This window comes from Selaginella moellendorffii, unplaced genomic scaffold (genome assembly GCF_000143415.4).
Source record: "Selaginella moellendorffii unplaced genomic scaffold, v1.0 SELMOscaffold_59, whole genome shotgun sequence".
Classification (NCBI taxonomy): Eukaryota; Viridiplantae; Streptophyta; class Lycopodiopsida; order Selaginellales; family Selaginellaceae; genus Selaginella; species Selaginella moellendorffii.
In genome coordinates this window covers 818,669-841,798 of record NW_003314320.1, presented here as the reverse complement: position 1 = coordinate 841,798, position 23,130 = coordinate 818,669, and the positions used below count along the sequence as shown (strand labels likewise).

General features: G+C 44.4%; 4 protein-coding genes across 7 annotated transcripts; 1 reads left to right on the top strand and 3 right to left on the bottom strand.

The window, feature by feature from the left end:
* Positions 1–3,708: 3,708 nt before the first annotated feature.
* Positions 3,709–5,590, bottom strand: LOC112351252 (cytochrome P450 71A1-like). The gene is made up of 3 exons (XM_024688752.1): positions 4,742–5,590; positions 4,116–4,691; positions 3,709–3,741 (listed from the first exon to the last, which is right to left on the bottom strand). Exons 1-3 carry the CDS (start codon positions 5,588–5,590, stop codon positions 3,709–3,711), a joined length of 1,458 nt encoding a protein of 485 aa, XP_024544520.1.
* Positions 5,591–5,858: 268 nt separating this feature from the next.
* Positions 5,859–12,483, top strand: LOC9643853 (DIS3-like exonuclease 1). Of its 3 annotated transcripts, XM_024688828.1 has the most exons (36): positions 5,859–5,891; positions 5,942–6,163; positions 6,234–6,502; positions 6,554–6,786; positions 6,845–7,000; positions 7,074–7,166; positions 7,237–7,277; positions 7,336–7,558; positions 7,608–7,682; positions 7,745–7,847; positions 7,902–7,998; positions 8,051–8,135; positions 8,188–8,390; positions 8,440–8,679; positions 8,724–8,828; positions 8,877–8,949; positions 9,003–9,133; positions 9,183–9,315; positions 9,367–9,495; positions 9,548–9,664; positions 9,717–9,781; positions 9,831–9,903; positions 9,958–10,002; positions 10,050–10,103; positions 10,161–10,199; positions 10,256–10,323; positions 10,366–10,510; positions 10,558–10,671; positions 10,723–10,797; positions 10,846–10,941; positions 10,995–11,067; positions 11,119–11,400; positions 11,447–11,628; positions 11,694–11,811; positions 11,866–12,014; positions 12,070–12,483. In XM_024688828.1, the coding sequence occupies exons 4-35, from the start codon at positions 6,763–6,765 to the stop codon at positions 11,880–11,882; spliced, it is 3,474 nt and encodes a 1,157-aa protein (XP_024544596.1). In that variant the 5' UTR covers positions 5,859–5,891; positions 5,942–6,163; positions 6,234–6,502; positions 6,554–6,762; the 3' UTR covers positions 11,883–12,014; positions 12,070–12,483. The 3 variants fall into 3 exon arrangements, with proteins under 3 accessions (XP_024544596.1, XP_024544594.1, XP_024544595.1); XM_024688826.1 differs by having other exon boundaries at positions 10,995–11,400; XM_024688827.1 differs by having other exon boundaries at positions 10,995–11,400; positions 12,067–12,483.
* Positions 12,484–13,171: 688 nt separating this feature from the next.
* On the bottom strand, positions 13,172–15,331 carry LOC9643852 (protein NLP1). Its single transcript, XM_002983641.2, has 6 exons — positions 15,123–15,331; positions 14,257–14,320; positions 13,962–14,146; positions 13,763–13,902; positions 13,550–13,699; positions 13,172–13,486 (listed from the first exon to the last, which is right to left on the bottom strand). The coding sequence occupies exons 2-6, from the start codon at positions 14,262–14,264 to the stop codon at positions 13,340–13,342; spliced, it is 630 nt and encodes a 209-aa protein (XP_002983687.2). The 5' UTR covers positions 14,265–14,320; positions 15,123–15,331; the 3' UTR covers positions 13,172–13,339.
* Positions 15,332–15,843: 512 nt separating this feature from the next.
* On the bottom strand, positions 15,844–18,046 carry LOC9644168 (TBC1 domain family member 13). 2 transcript variants are annotated; one of them, XM_024688886.1, is made up of 10 exons: positions 17,958–18,046; positions 17,523–17,904; positions 17,367–17,459; positions 17,206–17,310; positions 16,996–17,136; positions 16,845–16,943; positions 16,668–16,796; positions 16,418–16,597; positions 16,225–16,341; positions 15,844–16,147 (listed from the first exon to the last, which is right to left on the bottom strand). In XM_024688886.1, the coding sequence occupies exons 2-10, from the start codon at positions 17,841–17,843 to the stop codon at positions 15,989–15,991; spliced, it is 1,344 nt and encodes a 447-aa protein (XP_024544654.1). In that variant the 5' UTR covers positions 17,844–17,904; positions 17,958–18,046; the 3' UTR covers positions 15,844–15,988. The 2 variants fall into 2 exon arrangements, with proteins under 2 accessions (XP_024544654.1, XP_002983686.1); XM_002983640.2 differs by having other exon boundaries at positions 17,523–18,044.
* Between the last annotated feature and the right edge of the window lie 5,084 nt (positions 18,047–23,130).

The window sequence follows — 23,130 nt, the reverse complement described above, 5'->3', positions numbered from 1 at the left end:
TTAATTTTAAAACCCTTTAAATCCCAAGCCTGGAGTGTAACACTTTTTTTGGGCCACGGAGGGGAAACCCCGTGGCCTAACGCCCCGGTAGGGGTACTTTTAGCCCCCCACCCCCCCCCCCCCCCCCCCTCACGAAATTCCAAATATTGAGACTTTCCGCCATGAATGCCTCCACTGCGGGTAACTCTCCATGATATTCGGCCACACCGAGTTCCATAGGACCTTCAATAGCTCGCCCATTGATGACTTCCCATAAACTCACTCTGATACTCAAGTGTGGTGAGTTGTTATAGCACATTTCCGCAAGTCCCAAATGACTTACCCAATCAGTCTGGTCTCCAGAGACATAGCATCATAAATAATCCTCCAACTGCCTATTCACCCTTTCCGTTTGTCCATCTGTCAAGAAGTGTTAGTGCCATCAAACTTGACTTAATACCAAATACCTGTCTCTAGGTGATAGGTTGTGCTGAATTTCAACTTGGTGCGATATTGTTCCAGAAGAGTTCTTAGAACTTATTGATGAAGATTTTATCTCGATCTGAGATGATCTCCTCTGGCCTTCCCCGCACTCAAACCACTTATTCGAAAAATAGCTTTGCCACACCTTCTGCATCCACCTCCGTTGTGGTGGGTATGAAATGTGCCATCTTCGAAAATCAGTCCACCACCATGAATATTGCATCAAACCCCTCACTTGGGGGGAGTCCCGTGATGCAGTCCATTGTAAGATATTTCCATGGATAATCTGGAATTGGGATGCTTTGTAACAAGCCCCCACTAGCCTTAGCCACGGCTTTGACCTGCTGACATGTTGGACATGTCTTTACATAGTCTTGGATGTCCTTAGGCATATCTGGCCAATAATACTTCCTCTTGAGTAAGCCCATCATCTTGGGCACTCTGCCGTGTTCCACAAGAGGTCCGTCATGACACTCTTCTAAGGCTACCTTCCTTAGTTCCCCTTCTGGAACATACACCTTTGTTTATTTATAATAGATGAGTTCATTGCATTCTGTATAGCCTGTTTTCTCTTCTGTTGGCAGCTCACCTCTCTAGTGAGCTTCTTGTGCCTCTAGATTCCTTAGCAACACTTCTTGTGTTAGACCATCGTTCTCATATGCTATCTGCACATCATCCCAAAAGGTTGTTGTCGCGCTGGATATTGCCAACTTTAAGCTTGCATGTAAACCTTGAAGTGTCTCCCAAGGTAGTGTCTCCACTCGAGCACCTTGACCACCGCAAACAATTCCTTCTTATGGGCAGCCCACTTCTGCTAACTTCTTCGAGAAGAACGCTACTGGATGGTTGTCTTGCTTTAACACTGTGCCCAACACAAAGTTTAAAGCATCTGTTTCTACCTCGAAGTCCTTACCAAAATCTGGTAACAACAACACAAGAGCCTTCCTCAACTTCCCCTTGAGGTGGACAAATGCCACCTCACATTCTCTTATCCATACCATCTTCCCTTTTCCCATTTGGTCAGTTAAAAGTAAAGTTACTCTCAAATAGTGTTTGATAAACTTTTGGTAGTAGTTGCAAAGCCCTAAGAATGCCCTTAACTCATATACATTCGATAGTCATTCCCATTCCTAGATCGCTTGGACCTTCTCAAGGTCCACCTTGAGCCCATCCTTGCCCACCACATGCTCAAGAAACTTTACCTATTGTTGAGCAAAGTTATATTTGCTCTCTTTAGCATACAATTGGTGTTCCTTTAGTTTCTCAAACACCTTCGTCAAGTGTTCGACATGCTCCTTTAACATCTCACTATAAATCAGGATGTCGTCAATATAGATAACCACGAAGTGATTCAGATAGGGTACAAAGATATAGTTTATCAATGCCGAAAATGTTGCCGGCGCATTGCATAGCCCAAAGGGCATCACCAGAAACTCAAAGCTTCCATACCTTGTTTGATAGGATCCCAATCTTGGATCACTTGGACCTTCTCAGGGTCCACCTTAAGCCCGTCCTTGCCCACCACATGCCCAAGAAATTTTACCTCTTATTGAGCAAAGTCACATTTGCTCTTTTTAGCATACAGCTGGTGTTCCCTTAATTTCTCAAACACCTTCATCAAGTGTTCGGCATGCTTCTCTAGCATTTTGCTATAAATCAGGATATTGTCAATATAGACGACCACAAAGTGATCTAGATAGGGTACAAAAATGTGGTTCATTAACGCCAAAAACGTTGCCAGTGCATTGCATAGCCCGAAGGGCATCACTAGAAACTCAAAGCTCCCATACCTTGTTCGATAGGTTGTCTTCTCAACATCTTCGCAAGGTACTCAAATGAGGCATCATTCCACATAAGTCGGGAGCACTGCAGTTAGTTTCCATTCTGGGAGTGGGAGTTGCTCTTGAGCACTTCCTTGGGTGGCCCCTCTGGCACCACCTGAGTCTATGCTCACTCCCACCCAAGGCCCTTCGACCCCAATCTCAACCTTAAGTCAATTTGGAAGCACCACTGAAAAGTTCCTTCAAGACTGGTTCCTAGACCTCACTATCCCTACTATACTTTTGGAACCCCCTGCATCCCCTCCCTCCCCCCCCCCCTCCCTCGGGAGACACACACTTTGGGCTTTAACCCCTCAATATGTATTAGTACTCGGACTTGGTCTCGGACTTGGTCTTGGACTTGATCTCGAACCCGACTTTGGACTCGATCTCGGACTCGATCTTTGACTCAACCTTGGACCTGATCTCGGACTTGACCTCGGACTTGGTCTTGGACCCAATCTTGGATCTCGGACTTAGTCTCGAACTCAGTCTCGAACTCGGTCTCGGAGTCGGCTTCGGACTCGATCCTGGACTCTATCTCAAACTTGGTCTCAGAGTCGATCTTGGACTCGATTTTAGACTCGGTTCCATCTGATGAACTCTTTATCATTTCGGTCGTGTTTTTAGGGATTCTTTAGCCTATGACACCTCAGGGAGTTGGTTCCTTACACTATTATGAAGCTTTACTAAAGTGAATATTTGGTTTTGCAAAGAGGAATTCATTAATCTCTTCAAAAGCTTTTTTTCTCAATAATCCCAAGTTTTGTAGCATTCCATCTCTTAGTCATCAAGGTAAAGTAATTCTCACTCTATTAAAATTCTCACCGACTTCTCTTTTGAATAGATTATATACTCTTTATTTAATGTGCCTTTATATTGCTCAAGCTCAATCCTCTTCTCTTGGATAAACACTATCACTTCATTGTGAGTTTAATTGAATTGTCAATCACAAACACTTGGACCACTAAAACTCATGATAACTCCACTAGCAAGACTTAATAGCAATGAGAACTTGTGCCAGCTCTAGGAATAATCCAAGACCCTTAGTGGCAATACTATAAGAATTTGTGACAAGAGTTCCACCATCACTTAATTCAAGACCTCTAACACCAACACTATGAGAACCTATGCCAAAAGTTCCACTAGCACTTGGTTACTTTTAACAACAATACTATGAGAATCTAGGCCAAGAGTTTTATCAACACTTGGGCCAAGCATGAGAATTTAGGCCAAGAGTTCCATTAACATTTGGGCCAAAACTTCCAACACCAACACCATGAATACCTACTTTAGTCATCCATAGCACGTGGTTAGAAGTAAAATTGCTTTACTCTCTAAAAATGCCTAGAAATACTTAGCAATTGATCTCTTACCTTGTACCATGGTACACTTGCTAGCACCATGCCTTGTTGCTTCATGGGCATTACTGTTGCTTGTAGCCAACAACACTGTATGCCTGCACACATCCAGACAAACCCAAGTGAAAAGCTATTTACTGATATTTTAATCTTGGTTACAAAACCTAATAGTGTGGTGAATTACTATTAAATTTACTAATTTAATAGTGGATGCAAAACCCCTAAAGTTTATACAAGCTCCTAACTTTGGAGCCAAAATGCTTCAATTCTAGAGCAGCAACACTAATTGATATTGTTCCTGTTGAGATGTTTGTCTTGGCCTAAGTAAGAGCTCCAGCCTCTCAAGTGGATTTAAACAGCCATGTGACTGATGTGACTAATTTGTTAAAGGGTGCTATATTATACTTTTAAATGCAACAAATTATTATTGTCATTTTTCAGATTGCATATTAAGCCTCCATTTTGCACTTACTACTAGAGGTTTCTTCCTGCGCATGATCACGCCTTGGCTTTCTTCCATGTTCATCTCTTCATTCCCTGGAAGGCTCCAATCAAAAGCTTGGACGAGGCGAGCAAGAGTGAGCCCGACCATGATCAAGGCCAGTGACATTCCCGCGCAAATTCGCCTCCCGGATCCGAAAGGAATCAGCTCGAAGTCATTGCCTTTGACATCGATCGAACTTCCAAGAAACCTCTCCGGCTTGAAAGCCTCTGGAGATTCCCACGAGCGTGGATCCCGCCCGAGAGACCAGAGATTCACCATGAGCCAGGTCTTCCTGGGGATCTTGTATCCCTGAAGCTCGCAGTCGTCGATTGATTCGTGGGGTGCCATCAAAGGAGCCGCGGGATGCAAGCGAAATGTCTCCTTGATGACTGCCCTAAGATAGTGGAGCTTTTGAAGGTCGGATTCTTCCACCAGTCGCTCATCGCCCACAATGTTTTGGATCTCTTGTCGCAGCTCTTGAAGAGTTCCCGGATTTCTTATAAGCTCCGAGAGCGCCCACTCCGTAGTCACTGCCGTGGTGTCCGTTCCTCCCGCTAGGATATCCTGTGAAAGCAAAAACGTTAGTACACTATGGAGAGTTCTTAGCAACTTACAAGGATCACGCCTTTCATGGACTTGTCGTCCACTCCCAGCGACAAGAAAGTGTGGATCAAATCGCCAGGATCGTCGCGGAGTGGCAGCGCTGCCTCGCGATGTTGATCAATCAACCTTTGTAGAACTTCGTCAATCTCCTTGCTCGTTTTCTCGAGCCGCTTGTGATAGCCCCCGAGGTCTAGCCATGACAGCCAGGGGATGTAGTCGCCGATGTTCACGGCCCCCATCAAGCTCACAGCCTCGAGGATCACCTCCACGAACCTGGGATCGCTCGCCGCGGACCACCGATCGTAGAACCTCTTGGTAAACGTCATGCGCGTGATGACGTTAAACGTGAGCATGGAGAGCTTTGACTTCATGTCCACAGGCCTTTCTTGATTCGCGGCGATGTCACGCAAGAGTTCGAGCGTCTCTTCCAGCCGGATGCTCCGGAAATCCTCCAGCCGCTTGGCAGTGAAGAGGTGTGTCATGCAAAGCTTCTTCATTTGCCTCCAGTAGGGGCCATACTCGCAGCACGCGATGTCGCGCGATCCATAGCACAAGGACTCGGGAGAGATCAAGCACGGCCTTGAAGCGAACACCTTATCGAACGAGGTGAGGACTTCCTTGGCGGCTTGCTTGGAGGAGACGACGATGGCGGTCTTGTTTCCCAGCTTGATGCTCATCACGGGACCGTATTTGCGAGACAAATGGTGGAGAGATTGATGAGGAAGATGGATCAAGTGATGGAGGTGGCCGATCAAGGGGAGCCCCCATGGCCCCGGTGGAAGATCTTTTCGAACACTTTTCCATTTAATGAACCAAGTAACTATCAAAACTATGATGGAAATGAGTGTAATCAAAGACATTGGCGAAGCTCGAAAAGGAAAGGGGAAAAATGTTCTGTTGATACCACCAATGCATCCTCTCAGTTATATACTAGGACAAAGCAAAGTGAAGGCTGTCCACTTGCTCTTTTTTTTTTTTTGGTTGATTTTTATATCTGGTTGAAGCCTGCAAACGTGTTGAAAGTCAGGAATTTGGCCTTCAAACAATTAGCAAGTAGTATAATCAAAGCCAATATAATGAATCCAACAACTTGTTTGTGTTTTTGAATGCGAAAATTCTCTAGGGTTTGCAATGGGGGCGACGGAGTCCAGGTCGCTTAAGGTGCTTCGGTTTGTCGCTTTGAGTTTTCTTTTCTATTTTCTACCGCCCAGGATGAGATCACAACAATCTCCGAGAGCAAGGGCGGTGGCGTGGATCCAAATTTGAAGGCGCTTCACTCGCTCAAAGTTGTAAGCTTTGTCCATTTCAAATTGGAATTTGCTTCCGATGAAGTCAGGCTGGAGCGTTGCTCCCGGGCCATTCCTCGCCAGAGAGCGGACTCAAGGAGATTCTCCTCGGCCAGTCTAGTCCCAGCCAAACCTCGGTTGAGAATCGTGAGCAAACACCATAGAGACTTGGTCTATCCTCTATCCTGGTTTAAGTTACTGTTTACGTTTCTTGTAGTGTCTCTGGACGCCACCGCGACTGCCGAGCTCTTTTCGTTGTACCACGAGTGGCAAAAGGAAAATGCCACAAAGCTTTGCAAGCGCCAGGTCCGAGCCTTTCAATTCTCGTGAAGGAAAGAAGGCTGCTAAGTTTTCGTGATGGATGCGATCAACAGGAAGATCTGGGATACAGGATCGAGGCAGTGGAGGAATTAGCTCTCAAATTGTTCCAGCGCTTGGGACATTCGGCCTCGGTGATGAGAACTACTGCTTCGCATCTCGATCAAGGTTTGCTTACCTCCTTTCAATCTTTGGTCTCTTTATTTTCATTTTCATCAGTTGGAAAGCTTCGTAGCGATGTCAAAGATATGAAGCAAATCCTGGAAACCACGCTCCACGAGTATAACTCGCTTTGCAAGAACATCCATGACAATGGACCCGAGTTTCTAAAGCCCAGTGCCAAGCCTTTCTCGGCCAGCGATTTTGATAACTCTCCCTTCCAACAATGATAAATAAAATTTAAATTTCTCTAGGGTTTATGAGTCGCCATGGCGGTGTGGGTAGCGCGCAAGGTGAGTCCACTGCCGCTGATCGATCGATCCTCATCCTAAATGCCTTGGCGCTGCTCAGGCGGATCGCCGCTGCAAGTTCAAGAGGCGATCCAAAGCGATCTCGATCGTGGCGGAGGAGATTTATTTGCGGGATGATATTCCCTGCGGCAGTCCTCTATGTTCCTCGTGTGCTTCGCATTTGCCTCGTTTACCTCCCGACGCATCGCATTACCTGGTAATACTGAAGCGAGCTCCTCCTCCTTCTTCTTTCTACATTGTTTGATTAATTCCTTGGATTTCTGCTCTAGCTTCCAAATGCTGATGCTGTTCTCCAATTCTGGGAGATATTGGAGCTTCCGCAATTCTCTGCTGTGATATTTCTTACGTCCGTTCTGAAAGAGGTGCGTTTTTTCTGCTTCCTTTTCGGGAATGGCTTTGTTCATGAGACCATTTATGTGTCATGCATTGAAGGTGCAAGAAAACTTAGGCCAACGAAGCTGGCGAAGGCTGCGGTAAATTTATCGTTTTTGGTTTCTCGAGGATGTTCTTAAAGCTACATAATCTGTTCAGATCGATCTTTACTGACCACAGGCGATGCAACATTGTGTTTGACGATCAGCATTGCATATATACTTGTCTATCACGCTGCGAAACGGCTTCTTCGAATTATCTGAAAGAAGTCACAGTATGGTTTGCCAATCACATCAACGGAGGTGTTCCGGTGGTGCTGCTAACTGGTTTGACGTCCACGGATTCCGGTAGAAATTTAACCGACTCTCGCACAACTGTTGAAGTGAGCTGATAGTTACGCGAAAGCTGGCGAGTAATTTTCTGATTTACAGGTTCTCGAAGCCGGTACATATTTTTCAAAGTATTGGAATCACGATTCTTCTGTGGCTGACCTCTTCACATCGCTGGTGAGTTCTCTTTGTTTGGCCGTTCTCGATCATTTTCTTTCTCTGTTTTTTTTCAATTACAGTCTGCCACAATAATAGAAGCAGTTGAAGTGAAAGCCAAACTTAGTGATGGCAGAATGCCACCGTCCGGAGGAGGCAAGGGATTGTACAAAGAGCATCTATCAAGTAAGTCATGTTCTTTTATCTGATGGCTTTACAAGTATGTCTCTTGCTGAACAGCAATTTCGTTGGAGGCTGGAATCTCGAGAGGGGACTTGAGGGTGGGTGTCTTCTTTGTTAATCGTCACGCACCATCAGAAGCATTGGTTCGTCCTAGGTAGATTCTCTAGACTAACTTGATGACCAGTCTCATGGAGTATCATGTGCAGTAATAAAGGGGAGGCATCGCGGCTGGAAATTGTTGTTGCTGGTCGAGTACTCCAAAACAGGGCGATACATGGGGATACAGTCGTAGTAAGTGTATGTTTATCCTCCATTAGTGTGTCTTAATCTTCTTATGCCACAGGTAAAAACTTGCAAGCTAAGACTCACGGAAAATGAAAACGAAGACATACTCAATGAAGATGTGCTGGACGACGAGGAAGGTAGCAGACATTTATCTGATGATGCTCTTATTTCTGGAGAGGTCGTTGGCATATTACAAAGGAACCAACGAGACTACGTCGCTTGTCTCTTGGAAGAAGATGAAGCTTTTCTAACCGCTTCGAGGTAAGCCTTTTTTATGGAAACTAAGTGTGTATATGTTACAAAAGTGCAGGCAGGAACGCTTATTGTGCGTACCAATGGACAAGCGCATTCCTCTGGTCGAGGTTAGCACTCGCCAAGGACTACGTCTATCCAATCAAAGATTTATATTGCGTATAGATAACTGGGAACTTGACTCGAGATTTCCAAGGGGCCATGTTGTGCGATCTCTGGGTCCTATCGGCGATTTGAATGCCGAACTGAACGCTATACTGGTGGAAAATGGAATCTCGGTAGCTCCATTTAGCAATTTGTAAGGTCTCCTCTTTTCTTATTTCCTACTCATCGCAGCATCAGATCGCTGCAGGAACTTCCTGAGGATTCGTTGGATAACCCGTGGAGTATACCAGAAGAAGAATTTGCCGTTCGGAGAGATATCCGGTTTTCTCATCGTAGCTGCAGGTACCAGGCATTCAGGCTGACTTGTGTCACTTCTTCTTTTCTTCTCAGCATTGATCCTCCTGGAAGCAAGGATGTGGATGATGTCCTGTCAGTGAGTGATCTGGAGAATGGCATGGTCGAGGTATCCATCCGTCACTACTTGGAATACGTGCATAATCCTTTCGTTTATTCCAGATAGGAGTCCATATAGCTGACGTTTCATACTTTGTGAAGCAAGGAAGTCTTCTAGACCTCGAGGCTAGATCTCGCGGAACCACTGTCTATATGGTTGGAAAAAGCTGGCATATGCTTCCTTCAGTTTTAAGGTAGCTTTGATAATTTTTCTTATCTCCCTGAAAGTTTGATCTGTTACAGTGAAAATCTCTGCTCGTTAGTTGGAGGAAAAGATAGGCTGGCTGTAAGTGTAATATGGACATTGGACCGCCAAAACAATTTTGAAGTTGTCAAAACATGGTTTGGAAGAACGATAATACGTTCTCGATACCAGGTGTGAAATTTCAGGTATTCTTTATGTGTTGACACTGTTCCTCGCTTTCAGCTCTTCTATGCTCAAGCTGAAACTATTATGGAGGGAAAACGTTTACTTCCCGGCTGGGAAATTAAGAGCGGCTCCAATGATCTGTCCCAGTTACAAAGTGACCTCCTTCTGCTTGGTACTTTTGCTCAGGTAAGCTAACATGGTAATTGCCTCCAACTTCCTAGTTGACATTACATTTCAGAGCAGACGCTTATTTAGGCGGCTCAATGGTGCTTTGGAATTAGCCAGTACGGAACTAAAGTTCGAAATTGATGAGAGAAGAGAGCCTGTGCAAGTGGAAACGAAAGTTGAGCTACCTGTGAGTTTTTGGTTTTTCCGCCATTATCGTCATTTGATCAGTTTATTATCAGATGAATTGGATAGTTGCGGAGATGATGATTTATGCCAATGCTTGTGTTGGTGAGAAGATCTACCGGTAAGCTTAGTGAAATTCTAGATCTGTTTTTAAAGTGTACTTCATGCAGAGCATTTCCCAGTTGCGCACTTCTTCGGAAACATTCTCCACCAAAGATTGATAGCTTCACAACGTTGCTAGAGGTTAGCCAGAGTGCTTTTTTTTTTCTTCCTATATCGGATCTTTGTTCATTGCAGTGCTGTGAAGCGCGAGGATTTGTTTTGGACGTTTCAAGCAACAAGGCAAGAATATTCACGATATTTTACTAGCACTTACTCCCATGCTACAGCAACTTGCAGCTTCTTTGGACCGTATGCGCGATAGTGGCGATTTTGTTGTTGAGGTACATTGGCAGTTTAGGGGGTGAACTTATCTAACTGTGGGTTTTACACACAAATAGCGTGCCTTCAGAGCTCTTGTTACGCGTGCAATGTCAGAGGTAAAAAATGTAACGAAAACATTGATCACATTTTATGTTATAGTTTCCTCGTGTAGGCAGAATATTTCTCTACTGGCGAGGATCTAGAGCCTTCTCATTTCTATCATTATGGATTAGCGCTAGAGTAAGTATCAAGCTACCTTGGACATGTTTAACACAACCTCAGGTTTTATACACACTTCACGTCACCAATACGGCGCTATGCTGACATCCTTGCGCACCGGATGCTTATAGCAGCGTGCCAGGAGCAAAACCTAGAGTCTGGCATTGTCAAAGTTCCACATATAATGAGTTCTATTGAGCTTCAGGAGGTAAAAACTGGAATTTCTGTGATGGTTGAATTAAGTTTTTGTTGAAGGTCGCGGAACACGTGAATGAAAAGCACAGAACCAGTAAGCGGGCTCAGAAGGAATGCAATGAGCTCTATTTACTGATGTTTCTCCAGAAACAAGCCAAAGCAGAGCTTGCTGTGGTACGCAGAAACAAAAACCGAATGCATAAGCTTAACTTTTGGAACTATCAGGTCATCGGTGTCACAACGAAGGGTATTATGGTGTTCGTACCCAAATACGATCTCCGTGGTCTCGTGCTTCTGGAGGTAAGTCGTTTTTTTTCTCTCTCAAATTACTGCTTATTTCTTCAACAGGATAAAAATGGGCGAGTTATATTACCTGAAATGCATTCTGAGACGTCAGAGAAACAATATCGCCTAATCAAACAGAAGACAAGCATAAAAATTACTGTAAATTATTTGTATCCGATGTGTTCCTCTTCTGACTTTTTTAGAACTTTCAGGATGTTACAGATGGACGGTGTGACAGAGAATATAAACTCATGGACACGGTTTGGGTTCGACTCAGAGCAGATGGTACGTCTATCTGTTTCTCTGGCTTGCTTCGCTTTTTAAGCTTTATGACAGGCTCGCGAGCACATGGCCCGACTCTTCGTATGGATTTGCTAAGCGAAAGGCATCCTTTAGTGCTGGCTGCGCAAACTGAGAACCTCTCGTCCTCTATATCACAGCTGGACTTGTTCAAACCAGACATCAAAACGAGTGCAAACCTCGAAAGGAATAAGGCCATACAAGCGATGGCGGCTTTGGAGAAAGCTTGCAGGATCAGTGCAGACAATGCTGCTCCAGTGCATAAGCGGAGGAAGCTAGCCGTTGTTGACGTCTTACAGAACGCTTTTCAAGCCAAAGGTAAGCTTCTTTTGTGTTGATTACTAAACATTGTATACTTCGGCAGCATTACCTCTTTTCTCCATCAATTCGGCTGTTGAGGATCAAACTTTTTCTGCGGCTCTTGGAAACTCGGACCTGAATTCGGTAACAGTGTCACTTGCAAGCGACAAAGAGACAGGCGCACTAGCAGTCAACGATGAAACCCAGATGCAATTATCACTTCGCAGAAGGTGGCAGGAACGCCTGGTAAGCTTTCTCTTTTACTTTCGTTTTTTTTATAATTCTTTTTTGTGAATAAACTATGGCTCCAGGCTCAGGCTGGATTTACGAAAGCCAGATTGACAACCTCTACCTCATCAAATGAAAGCCCACGACAGGTTGCTAGAGCAAACAGAGAAGCTCAATTCCGTGCTTATGGCCAATCAATCGGTACGCATCGAAAGTTTTTTGTTTATTGGATTTCTGACTGGTTTATGATGGTAGGCTCTACTGTATATTAGAAACTTTTCAAGTTTCTCAATCGGGGCTTCTTCTCGACATGGGATATGCTGTTTTGTTGTTGGTGATGGTTCTACTCTCCTCCACATTTACAAATTGCGCGAACCATTGGACAACGCAGCCAGTCTCTGCCGGTATGCTCTTTCACTTTTGAATTCCAATCCATGCTCACTAGTGATTTTGAAGCAGACAAGCATGCGCCGGAGTGGAGCTGTCATCGATTTGAAGAGGCAAACAAACATGAGAAGAAACCCAAGCACTGCAAGGCTATCAAGAGGCCAAAGCATCCAAAGCCTCCTAAAAAGGCTAAAAGGTCTCCCAAAATTCCAGAGGCACTCTAGGAGCAATCCTTGACTTCTAATTCTCAGCAACTACAATCTTATCGTCCTTTTGTTTTCAAAGGCGAACAATCATGTAATTTCTTCATTCGGTTCTTTCGCATAAGCATGGAAGGGGCTGCCTTTTCATCGCGCTTGATTTGAGATAGGTGCCACAAATCACAAACGTTGATGGCCATGTCCATAACGTTTAAATATTCAAGGCAAAAGGTTGACTATTACCGTGATAAGCAGATTAAATCAAATCAACCACATCATTGTATCATGTATATTCCAACGCATGTGGAATCAACACAACACTGCAATGTTCAAGGGTTTCCTCTATACAGATTGGAGTCCATGACCGCTCCAGTTTGCGATTTTCTCAGAGATGTAGTCGTACAGGGATCAAATGCTCTGTTCTGGAAGGAGCCGAGGCACGGCCCAGCTTTACAGAGGAGTTTAACTAAACAACAATGTCCGAGTCCCGGAGCTCCACGAGGAGCTTGCCCAGCATATTCTTCCCGCTGTCAGCCCAGTACTTGTCATTCTTGGTGTGTTCCACAAGCGCCTTGCCCTTTGTAGCCACCATGCGAGCCCGCAGATCGGCGTGCTGCTCAAACTTGGCACGCAGGGCAGTCCGCATCACGCAATCCTTCCTCAGCGGCAGCGTCCTGCCACCCCGTGAGCGACCTTGCGCATCGCACCTTCTCCATGTTCACCTCGTCCGGAAACGACTTCATCGCCTGGAAGTAGTGCTCTCTTGTCGGCCACACCTTGCCGTCGAGCGCGATGGGAGATCTGTAGAAGTTGGACAGAAAGCCGTACCTGTTGCATGCTTTTTAGGGCTTGAAATTTCCTAGCGCATTAACTCCATATTTATACATAAATTAGAAAGGTGCCTTGACATCCTTTTAACCCTTCTTTTTGCCATGAAAATAAAAATAAAAATCTGTGATTTGGGTTTGCTTTAAAAGCACTAGAAATTCTCTCTTTCTTTTTACAAAACACGAATGTACAATGACGAATGAATCAAAGAATGGTAACAAACAAGCATCGATCGCCGCAGCAGCCAAAGTATATATACACTTGACGCGAAGGAGGAGGTGCTCAGCAATTCTCCCCCCGCTCTCCACCTCTTTTCAATTCTGCCCCAAGAGCCCCGCACACAGCTGCGCTCTCTCGTTTCTCAACATCGCAATCTCCATCCGGATGCCTTCGTCGCCTTGCCCCGCGCCTTCCGCAATCGTTTGCTCCAAAGTCGCGATTATACGCTCTATGCTCTTTATCTGCGCAACAAGAGACCTTTAAAACCAATGCTGCCACCGCGAGGAAGTAATCACGTCACTCACCTTGCGGTGTGGCCATCTCCTCATTCCATTCCTTCTGCAAATCTTTTTCAAGACTGTGGGGCAAATCCCCAGCTCTTTGGCCGCGGCATTGATAGGCAGGTGGAAGTGTTGTGCCAAGTCGGACATTTTGAGCTTCCCTGTTCGCTCTCTCTGGTGCCAGCGAAAGTCCACCGCTGAGTGTGAGAAGTTAAACTAAACTACAAGGGAAAGAACCTGGGCTGCAGCGTTGCTCTTTGGTGGCTTGGCAGGCGCCGCTGATGGTTCTCCCTGGTCGGTGCCATCAGTAGAGCCGCTCTGGAGTAGTTTAGCCTGTCCAGGCTTGGAATACGCGCCGTTGCTCGAGAAGTCGGCTCCTGGTTTAAAGCACTTCATTAACTACTACTGGAAACGTAAAGTTTCGCGAAAAGCGTACCGATTTGTTTGGAGAGAAATGCACCAGATACGTTGTAGCCACGTTCTGGGACAAAACTAAATCCTGATCCTTGATCAACTCCAGCAGACAAAGAGTCGTGCCGGAGAACAAACCCTTCCTTTCTACGAAGAAGACTATATTGAAGCAGAAACTGTCTCACGTACTCGGCGTTTCCCACTGGAAACCTGGAACAATCAAAAGCCACCATTCTTTAGAAGCTCGGAAAAATGGAGAAAGCAATAGAATTAGAAAAGAAAGAAGCGAAGGACAACTAGACAGTTTCACCGAGGCTTACTCGACCATCTGTTGCTCCAAAGCCGTTGGGAATCCATCGTCGATACAAAACCTCGTGTGCAACACTGCATGGTAGCTTATATTATCACAACCATGAATCTCAAGCTTTGTGTCTTGAACCCCTGGGGCCCAAAATCCTTGTTAGAAAAAATTACTGCCACTGCAACACTTTTGTGAGCTCTGCGCGGCTAAATACCTGCGCGTCTCGTATGAAAGAGGGAGGCAACAAAGAAAACGGAGGAAGGACATGGATCCATATGAGCTGAGCACACAAAATATGCACTCACTCCATCCACCACAGAGAGAAAAAAATTGAAGAGACCACCCTCAACTCTCTAGGCCAGCCAGCCACCTGATGACACACACACACACACACGAACACACAGAACAAGTACGCAATAACACTGCACTGCAAAGCACAGGAAAGATGATCAAAAAGTAAAACCAGACAGAGAAGCAATGGACAAAAGAGGTGTGAAGCTAAGCACCATTGGAATGGATGATGCAGCGTAGAATTTGGCAGGAGTCACACTGCAAAGAAGTGCTGTGCTGCTGCAAAGATGGTGGTGTGTTAGAAGAGGTGGTGGAGTGGTGGTGGTGGACACTGTGGTGATGTGCTGCGCCTCCATCGCACAGCACACCCCAGTGGTCGCAAGCATTGCTGCCCGCGAAAGAGTTGTGGTGTCCTCCACCACCCACAACAACGTCGCCCATGGCGGCGGCCAGGGAAGACCCGTGAAGGTCCTCACCAACACCACAGCAGTGATCGCCTGCCAAGAAAGAGCCATGCTGCCCAAACATGGGGAAGGAAGAACACGACCTAGCCTCTCCGGGTGGGAAGGGTGATGAAACGATAGAATGATTTACCAGTGCTCCCGCGGTGTCGGATGGATCCATCGACGAGCAAGATCCAAAGAGACCGAATGGCGCCTCCATGTCGTCGAATCCAAAATCCCTGCCGCCGCCCCCACCGCCGCTGCCGCTGTGACTCCGGCAATTGCCGCCATTGCCCTGTGCTCCAGCCGTCGATAATCCTCCTCCTCCTCCTCCCGATCCAGCCACGGATCCGGCCCGATGGTGCGGATTATGGGCCCGATAGAGCAGCAGGGCACTGAAATCCGCGTCGTGGAGGTGAGAATCCACGCTCTCCGACTTGCAACACGCGATCGGGATCGCCGGGGCCAGCATGTAGGGGGAAAGATTCAAGCCTGAGAGATTGGAGAAGACTTCGTCGGTGTTGCCGCCGGCATTGCTGCCGCCGCCCGAGGAGGATCCATCCTTGCGGCCCGGCGTCCCCAAGAACTCAGAGATGTCGAAGCAGGGGCTGCCACCGGCGCCGCTGGATGGAGGATTTTGATTTGGAGGAGGAGGAGGAGGAGGAGGAGCGGCGGCGGCAGTGGCAGCGACAGGCATTTCTTCGACCTCCAGCGAAGAATCGCCCGCCATTTTCTGTTGCCGCCAAGAACACGAAGATTGGCAAAGGCGCCCTAAATCCGTATGAAATCACTGTACGGCACGTAGTAGTGGCCTTGCCGTGCGGTACGGATAGAGATGTTGCTAGCCACGTCTTTTGGGAGCTACAAGAAAATTTCCCATTCTTCCGCAGTAATCGAAACATTGATGAGATACAAATATTATAGTTCACGAAATCGAAGATTGTATCTACAAATTATACCCAAGGGAATGGAATGGAAGATAATCCAAGCGAGAAGAATAGGTGGATAGAAGTGAAGTTATTGGGAGGACTTGAGCTCCTCGGCAGCTTTAAGTAACAAGTGGATGTCCACGCGAGGAAAGTGTTGCAAGAGCTTCAAGTTGGAAGTGAAATCGCCCGCGAGGAGTCGATTCCTCACGGACAGTAGCATCGCACAGCAAACTCTCAGCAAGATTTCCTGGAAAGGATTTACGAGCGAGGCGTTAAAACAAGGTGAAAGCGAGGAAGAAAAAAAAAATCGAGAGCACCACTTACCAGTGGCCCGTCGGGATTGCTGAGAAGAGAATCCCAAAGCCGGAGAGTATCGGCAAAATCAAACTCTTGAGTGAGTAACAAAGTTATCCACCGGAACGCGTAGAACTGTGGATTCACCTGTGAGAAAACCACGCACTAATAGCTTGAGACACACAGAGAGAAAGAGGAAACATTTGAAGGACAGCTTTCGAACCTTAGAAACTTGCTCTAGATGTCTCCAGAGCTCTTCGTCGTGCATCTTCAAGAGGTTTGTAAGCTGGCTAATGGTTGATCGAATTCCCACAGCACTGTTATCCAATTGCTGACAGAAATGATCTCTGAAATCGCTAAGGAGGTCTACAAAGCAGAAAAACGCATCTGGCTCCGCGTGAACCTTTACTACCACAAATCAACAGCTTTTAAGTATGAACAAAACAACAAAATTCCAGAAATAAACGACTTACCGCATTTGATTCGTCTGGATCCGTCCTGAAAACGTAGTAGAGTGGAGCCATCACTTCGTTCATTCCTTGGACATATCTTATCCCAGGATTTAGTTTCGCAAATATGAATAACGCTCGTTTTAACGCTTCCTGCTTGCACTCATCACTAAACTTCCACAGACAAAAAATCACTCAAACCTGGTTTTCGTGCGCGCGCTCGTTATCACCACAGAAAAACTGCATATCAGGATGAGTTCGCTTAACATCACGATCAATCTGCTCGAAAAGTTCCGTGTCCTGCGAAGTGGAAATTCCATTTGGATTGGAATTGCAAAGGAAGTAAACAAACCTTAAAAAACTGGTTCCAAACGCTAGTACTTCCAACGCTAAGTGGATGATCACCATGAGAAACATCGTGTCTCGGCAAAAATCCTTTATTGCTGCTCAAACTACCACTTTGATCACCCGCAGTTCTTCTCGTCACCTCTGACTAAACGCGTCCAAACAATTCCCATCGTCAGGAAAGAAAAAAAAAAAAAAAAAGCGTTTCAGAACTCACCGGATTTATCAGAAACTCGTGCTTGAAAGCTTCATACTGTGCACGCTTTTTGGAGACCTCTTCATCCCATCCATCGCGGCTCCTAGGCAGATATCCAAGAAGAAGCTGCAAGTCAAAATCCATAAGAAAAAGAATGTACATCCAACTTGTGTGTGTCATACCTTCCACGAAGTCGCACGAATTCCTCCAACGTCGGGAATACCTTGAGAAGCAAGACGTTGAAGTTCTGCCAGATGAATTCTAGTACGTGATAGCTGGAAAGAAAAGATCACGGGATTGTCAGGAAAACATTCGTGCACAGCAAAAGAAAATCTTACCTCCACCACGAAAAGTCCCACCCGAGCATCCAAAGACAGCGTCCTTCGAAATGCTCGCTCCTGGAAACGCGAAGAACTCACATCGTTATTTTCCTGAAACCCAGGCTCGTCCTTTGTAGCGCTTTCTTCGACTATCTCATCTTCTTCAATCTCCTCCTGTGCTGCCGGAGGAGTAGTAGCGACGGCTTCTTTCTCTTGCACAACATCCTCGACCGGAGGAGGAGTGAATCCATGGCTGGGCTTGGTGTACCAAGCGGGACTATTGAGCCACTCGGGAACGCGCTTGGTAGGCTTGGCGACGCTGCTTTCTCCTGCTGGCATTATCTTTTTGAGCAAGAAGGATCAAATGCGGCGCAGCATAGCGACTGGTAAACCCTATTTCCTGTTCCCAAATTCCTGCTAGGACGTTTCAAGCAATCGCTCCATCTACAGTACCTCGCGGATCAGGGCATCGATCGGAGCTCCTGATGCGTCGGCGCCATTGTAGCCTCGCCCTCACTGTACCTAAGACGCAAGTTTAAATATTTCTGACACGTACATGGACAATTGACAGCTTACTTAAAATGCATTCGTTATGTAATATTTGCAAAAATAAATTTTTTAACTATAAAACACAATATAACTATCCATCTCAATCCTAGCTTATTCGAAGTATATTATATTTTGCAATATTATGTGTAAATAATTTTAAGTTTCATAATATTGTTTTACATATTTACACTAATAATATTACATCAAAGAACTTTAACAACCCATATCATGAAAACCCTCAACAAGCATGATAGCTCAATTATCAAATATATACAGAAATAACTTATTCATATATTTTTATAGGGAGCAGTAATACATTTTCATATATATATATATATATATATATATATATATATATATATATATATATATAAATTGATAACGGTAACTAGTTATTTTATCTTTTGAGTTAAAATATAACATTAAAATAATACTAAAATTTAGTTATATAAATATATGAAATATGGAAATAGAATACAAAAAGGTGCATATTAATTAGCCCAAAAACCCTAGTTTATATACAAAAGCAAATTGTTCAGATTAAAACCAATCCACCAGCTATCAAAATCCCATTATGCTAATATTAATATACAACATCACAACTGTAAACTTAGACTTTATATCATCCCCTTCTCTTGGAATGATGGAAGACTGTTAAGGTTCTTTTGTGGATGGGTTAAGATCTGTAGGAAAATCACGAGGAGGTATTGATGGATCTATAAGTGGTGTTAGGTGTTCATGATTCTAAGTGTTTTAGTTGTTGCACATGTATAATTTCTAGAGGATTTGCCTACTAGATGTCATGCTAAGTTTCATAAATTTGCAGTCTAAGTTGCCACAACACCTAATACAATCTTTTCTACTGAGCAAGAAGCCCTTTAGACAAATTATGTACCATAAAATTGGGAAAATGGACTAATACTAAGTCATTTACTTTATACTCGGTAAATGGATGATAATAGTACTATAAACAACTAAATTTTCCATTTAACCATTTAAAGAAGTCTCACTCACAACCTGTAGCGCACCAACTGGAAAAGGGGCAATTGTTTTGTAGCGCACCAACTGGAAAAGGGGCAATTGTTTGATAAGAGAGCCCATCCATAGTAACAGTATATCCAAATTTTATCCCATGATCCCTTTAGAGATGTCAATATCCTCATTGACTATTGACTAACAACCCCTACTAAGCCAAGGGGAACCAACACCTCCATTTTCACACTCAATCTACCAATCCTTCCATTGTGTAGACCAATTATTCCATGTGAGGCAACTAGTCATCCACCCGTACCGTAGTCCCACGGTGGATACCTACACTCAATCTACCAATCCTTCCATTGTGTAGACCAATTATTCCATGTGAGGCAACTAGTCATCCACCCGTACCGTAGTCTCACGGTGGATACCTACACTCAATCTACCAATCCTTCCATTGTGTAGACCAGTTATTCCATGTGAAGCAACTAGTCATCCACCCGTACCGTAGTCCCACGGTGGATACCTTCGTCCATGAATACTCCACACAAGAGGAAAGACGTACGCATGGATGTCTAATATGTACGATTTCAAATTTAGGGGTAGGAATATACCTTGCTCAAGGGTGTATTATATTTTTAAGTAGCCACTAATCAATGGGAATCGAACCCGTGCCATTTGCTCCGATACCAACTGTAACGCACTCTATCTCTTTCCCTTTAAGCCAATTGGAAAAGGAGCAATTGTTTGATGAGAGAGCCCTTAGTGGCTATTTTATCCCCATTTATCCCCTAAAGTTCCAAGGATCCATGGTGACAGTATATTCAAATCTCATCCCATAATCACATACACTACACAACCTTTATAAGTTTTTTTGACTTAGGGATATATTAGCCCTGTAAATGGCATCTATACCACTCAACTTTTGCACTTAGTCTAAATGCTCCATATATTTGATCCCACAATAAACACCCAAAGGTACCATTGATATATTAGCCCGTTACACTAAAATTATAATTATTCACCTTTGTCTTGTGCATACCCTAAAACCACTTATACTATAGTCTCGTCTCCCAAAGATTGGGTCATCCGTCCATAAGTGGTTATCCCATAACCACACTTTAGCATCCTTAGGATGCCAGGAGACATAAAAAACACTCTTTCCCAATATCCCTTTTTTAGTCTTCATTAATTCCCTTTCCATCCAAGGCTATGCTTGCCAACACCACCACTGAGTTAGGGCCCAAAGACCTGACCACTAAGTCTTATTGACCTTTATGCCTTCCTTGCCATGTAATTGTATCCTTCATCACTACACAAGAGAATTGCTCCTCTTTTTTTCCACAGTCCGGGATTTTGGGATAACATTTCGAAACACCACGGCCTAACACGAGCATTGTGGGTACTCTCCCCACCTTCTGCTTCTAAGTGCCTTAGCCATGTGGCTGTTCCAATAAGCCACACTAGAGTACTCACATCCTTGTGTTAGGCCACTGGTATGCCAAAATAGGGCTAAACTCCGTTTGGCTCCATTTTTGCATGTTGATTATGGCATTAGGACACTGGATACTTTAGGACTGTTCTAAGTCATTTCGTGCTTTTGTCCCTTTGCTCCTTGGGCTGTATGTTAGGGAGTTGCTCCGTGATCCGGTTCCGTCACTCCTTGGCTCCATGCTTGGGAGTTTAGCACCATTCCTTTATTCAACGGCCCAACGCCTTGAACCTATCCAATGTCCACTGTCCAATGAACACGTGGCATGTGACACATGGCATCTAACACATGGCATATGGAGGGTTTAGGTTCTACTTCGTGGTGTTATCCTATAGTAAATCACCATAGGATAAAGGGTAAAAACCACGTGGCACTACAAAGTCTAAGTTTGAGTCTCAGTTTGAGGGTGAAAGCCTAAAGCAATCATTTCCTAGATTCTAGGGTGTCTGGTGAACTCTAAAAGGATAGTAAAAGGACAACTATAATGGAACTAATTTGGCTAAGAAAGGCTAATATGATCAAAAAAGGCTATACCCATATAGTGGGTGATGATATAACCACTACAAAGCTAGAGCGAACATAAATGGACAAATGGGGTAATTTGGTGAATTATTCAAAAGGTGGCTTTATCTCCCCTAGGAGATTGAATGGTTAATGTTCCCAATCCAAGTGTAGGTAGCTAACATGGAATGGAACTTAGGTTTAGACCTAAGCCAGATGCAAAACAAGAACAAGCACACAAGCGGGAGCTAAATTATACCTCATGTTGGTTGGCCATACCCAACCTACCCACTATCCTTACTATATATTTGGAACCCCCTTGCCCCCCCCCCCTTGAAGAACACACGCTTTGGGCTTTCACCTTAAGCCTCCCTTAGTATCAAGAGTCAGTCTTTGGATCAAGCTTGAAACTTATTAAATATAGAATGTTTTTAGATTGCGAATTTGGACATGGGATGAACACCATTGTGTTCAAGACAATCTCTACATTCTATAGATATGCCAAATGAGCAAATCTGGACACTTTCTATAAATAGCATTTGGGACCGGAATGATACTAACACAAGGGGCATGATAGTGAGGGTGTTTTGGCAGACATAGTAAACTATCATGTAACAATATTAAGGGACTAATCTCAATACATGAGGGTTCTTGTCACTAGCCAATGCAAGACACAACGAGATAGGAACTCCATATCAGGCTAAGTATGCTTAGCTAATAGCATGTAAGAATTTCGTCCTTATGATCGTCCGGTCTAAGTATACTTGAAATGCCTAGTTAACTCCACTAGCACAAGAGGGATTAATAAAGGGTCCAGTAATACCGACCTCCTGCCGTCATGGCAGTAACGAAAGAGTGTCTGTAAGGACTGGCCGACAGGTAAGTTTTGATACCCAAAGTCACATTCGCGACAGACTTGGACTCGGACTCGGATTTGGATTTGGACTCAAACTCGAATTTAGACCCGGACTCGGACACAATCTCGGTCTCGATCTCAGTCTCGATCTCAATCTCAGTCCCCATCTCAGACTCCTTCTTGGACTCCTTCTTGGATTCCATCTTAGACTCTATCTTTGATCCCTTCTCAGACTCCATCTTAAACTCCATCCCAACACTTCCCTGTGTGTCATAAAACTTGCCATGTGTTGGTCCCTCTTGTGTCCTTTTCTAGAGACTTGTTCACTAATTGTTTTGTACTCATTCCTCAAGCACTTCTTTAGGAGTTCTACTCCCACTTGACTTTTCACGTCGGAATATTTAATCCAAACATGTTACGCTCATTTTGATTTCCACTTTGACCACAGCCATGTGGCACCTTTTCGGCTCCATTTTGAGGCATAAGGATTTGTGTCTTATAGGGAGTTGTAGTGTTGTTGTTGTCCCATTTATATGTGGCCTAGGTGTTTGGCAAGCTTTAGTCAAATAAGTGGAAGAATGTTCGTCAAATACTAATCCCATAACTTAGCATCAGCAGCTTGCAAGCAATTGTGAAGGTACACCCAACTCTATTGGTAGTATTGGATCATGACCATATAGGAGTTTATATAGTGAAGCACTAACAAAACTCTACACCCTTGTGACAGATGCATACCAAAGAAACGGCAAATAACCATCCTAATCGAAATACTAAAAGTTCATATACTTTACAATAATCCCTTTGAAGGTCCAAACGAGCCATTCCACTAAACTGTTTAACTGTGGATAATAAGCACTCATGAAAGTGTGACATATCCCCAATCGAGAAGTCCAAATGTGAAATGCTTCAACCATAAATGTGGGACCATTATCTGAAAGAATCCACTCTAGACATGAATGCTGGAACATCACTCGATTAAGGAGGAAGTATTCAATAGAATTGTAGACACACTGGCAAGAGCACTGACTTCCACCTAGCAAGTCAAGTAGTCATAAGCAATAATGACATACTCATTGCTAGTAGGCAATAGTGGAAAAAGTCCCATAAGATCAAATGCCACCAACTCAAATGGATTAGAAACAACAATTGACTCTAACCATCCTTCCACTGCATAAAGGGGAGTATTATAAATTTGGCACCAAATCCAATTACACATATACTGAATAACATCATGTCATATCTCCAATCAATAA

Bases quoted from the DNA above. Each gene is read 5' to 3' on its own strand.
- LOC9643852 (XM_002983641.2), bottom strand. The intron at 13,700-13,762 runs GTTCTTTCCCTT...CGCTGGCACCAG, and splicing joins AGAGCAACGCTGCAGCCCAG to AGAGAGCGAACAGGGAAGCT. The intron at 13,487-13,549 runs GTGAGTGACGTG...CTTGTTGCGCAG, and splicing joins GGAGATGGCCACACCGCAAG to ATAAAGAGCATAGAGCGTAT.
- LOC9644168 (XM_024688886.1), bottom strand. From the start codon at position 17,843: ATGCCAGCAGGAGAAAGCAGCGTCGCCAAGCCTACCAAGCGCGTTCCC. The intron at 17,460-17,522 runs GTAAGATTTTCT...TTTTCTTTCCAG, and splicing joins TGGGACTTTTCGTGGTGGAG to CTATCACGTACTAGAATTCA. The intron at 17,311-17,366 runs GTATGACACACA...TTTGACTTGCAG, and splicing joins TTCGTGCGACTTCGTGGAAG to CTTCTTCTTGGATATCTGCC.
- LOC112351252 (XM_024688752.1), bottom strand. From the start codon at position 5,590: ATGTCTTTGATTACACTCATTTCCATCATAGTTTTGATAGTTACTTGG. The intron at 4,692-4,741 runs GTAAGTTGCTAA...TTGCTTTCACAG, and splicing joins CCATGAAAGGCGTGATCCTT to GATATCCTAGCGGGAGGAAC. The intron at 3,742-4,115 runs GTAAGTGCAAAA...GGATGTGTGCAG, and splicing joins GCAGGAAGAAACCTCTAGTA to GCATACAGTGTTGTTGGCTA.
- LOC9643853 (XM_024688826.1), top strand. From the start codon at position 6,763: ATGGCGGTGTGGGTAGCGCGCAAG. The intron at 10,798-10,845 runs GTAAGTCGTTTT...TTTCTTCAACAG, and splicing joins GTGGTCTCGTGCTTCTGGAG to GATAAAAATGGGCGAGTTAT. The intron at 10,942-10,994 runs GTAAATTATTTG...TAGAACTTTCAG, and splicing joins AGACAAGCATAAAAATTACT to GATGTTACAGATGGACGGTG.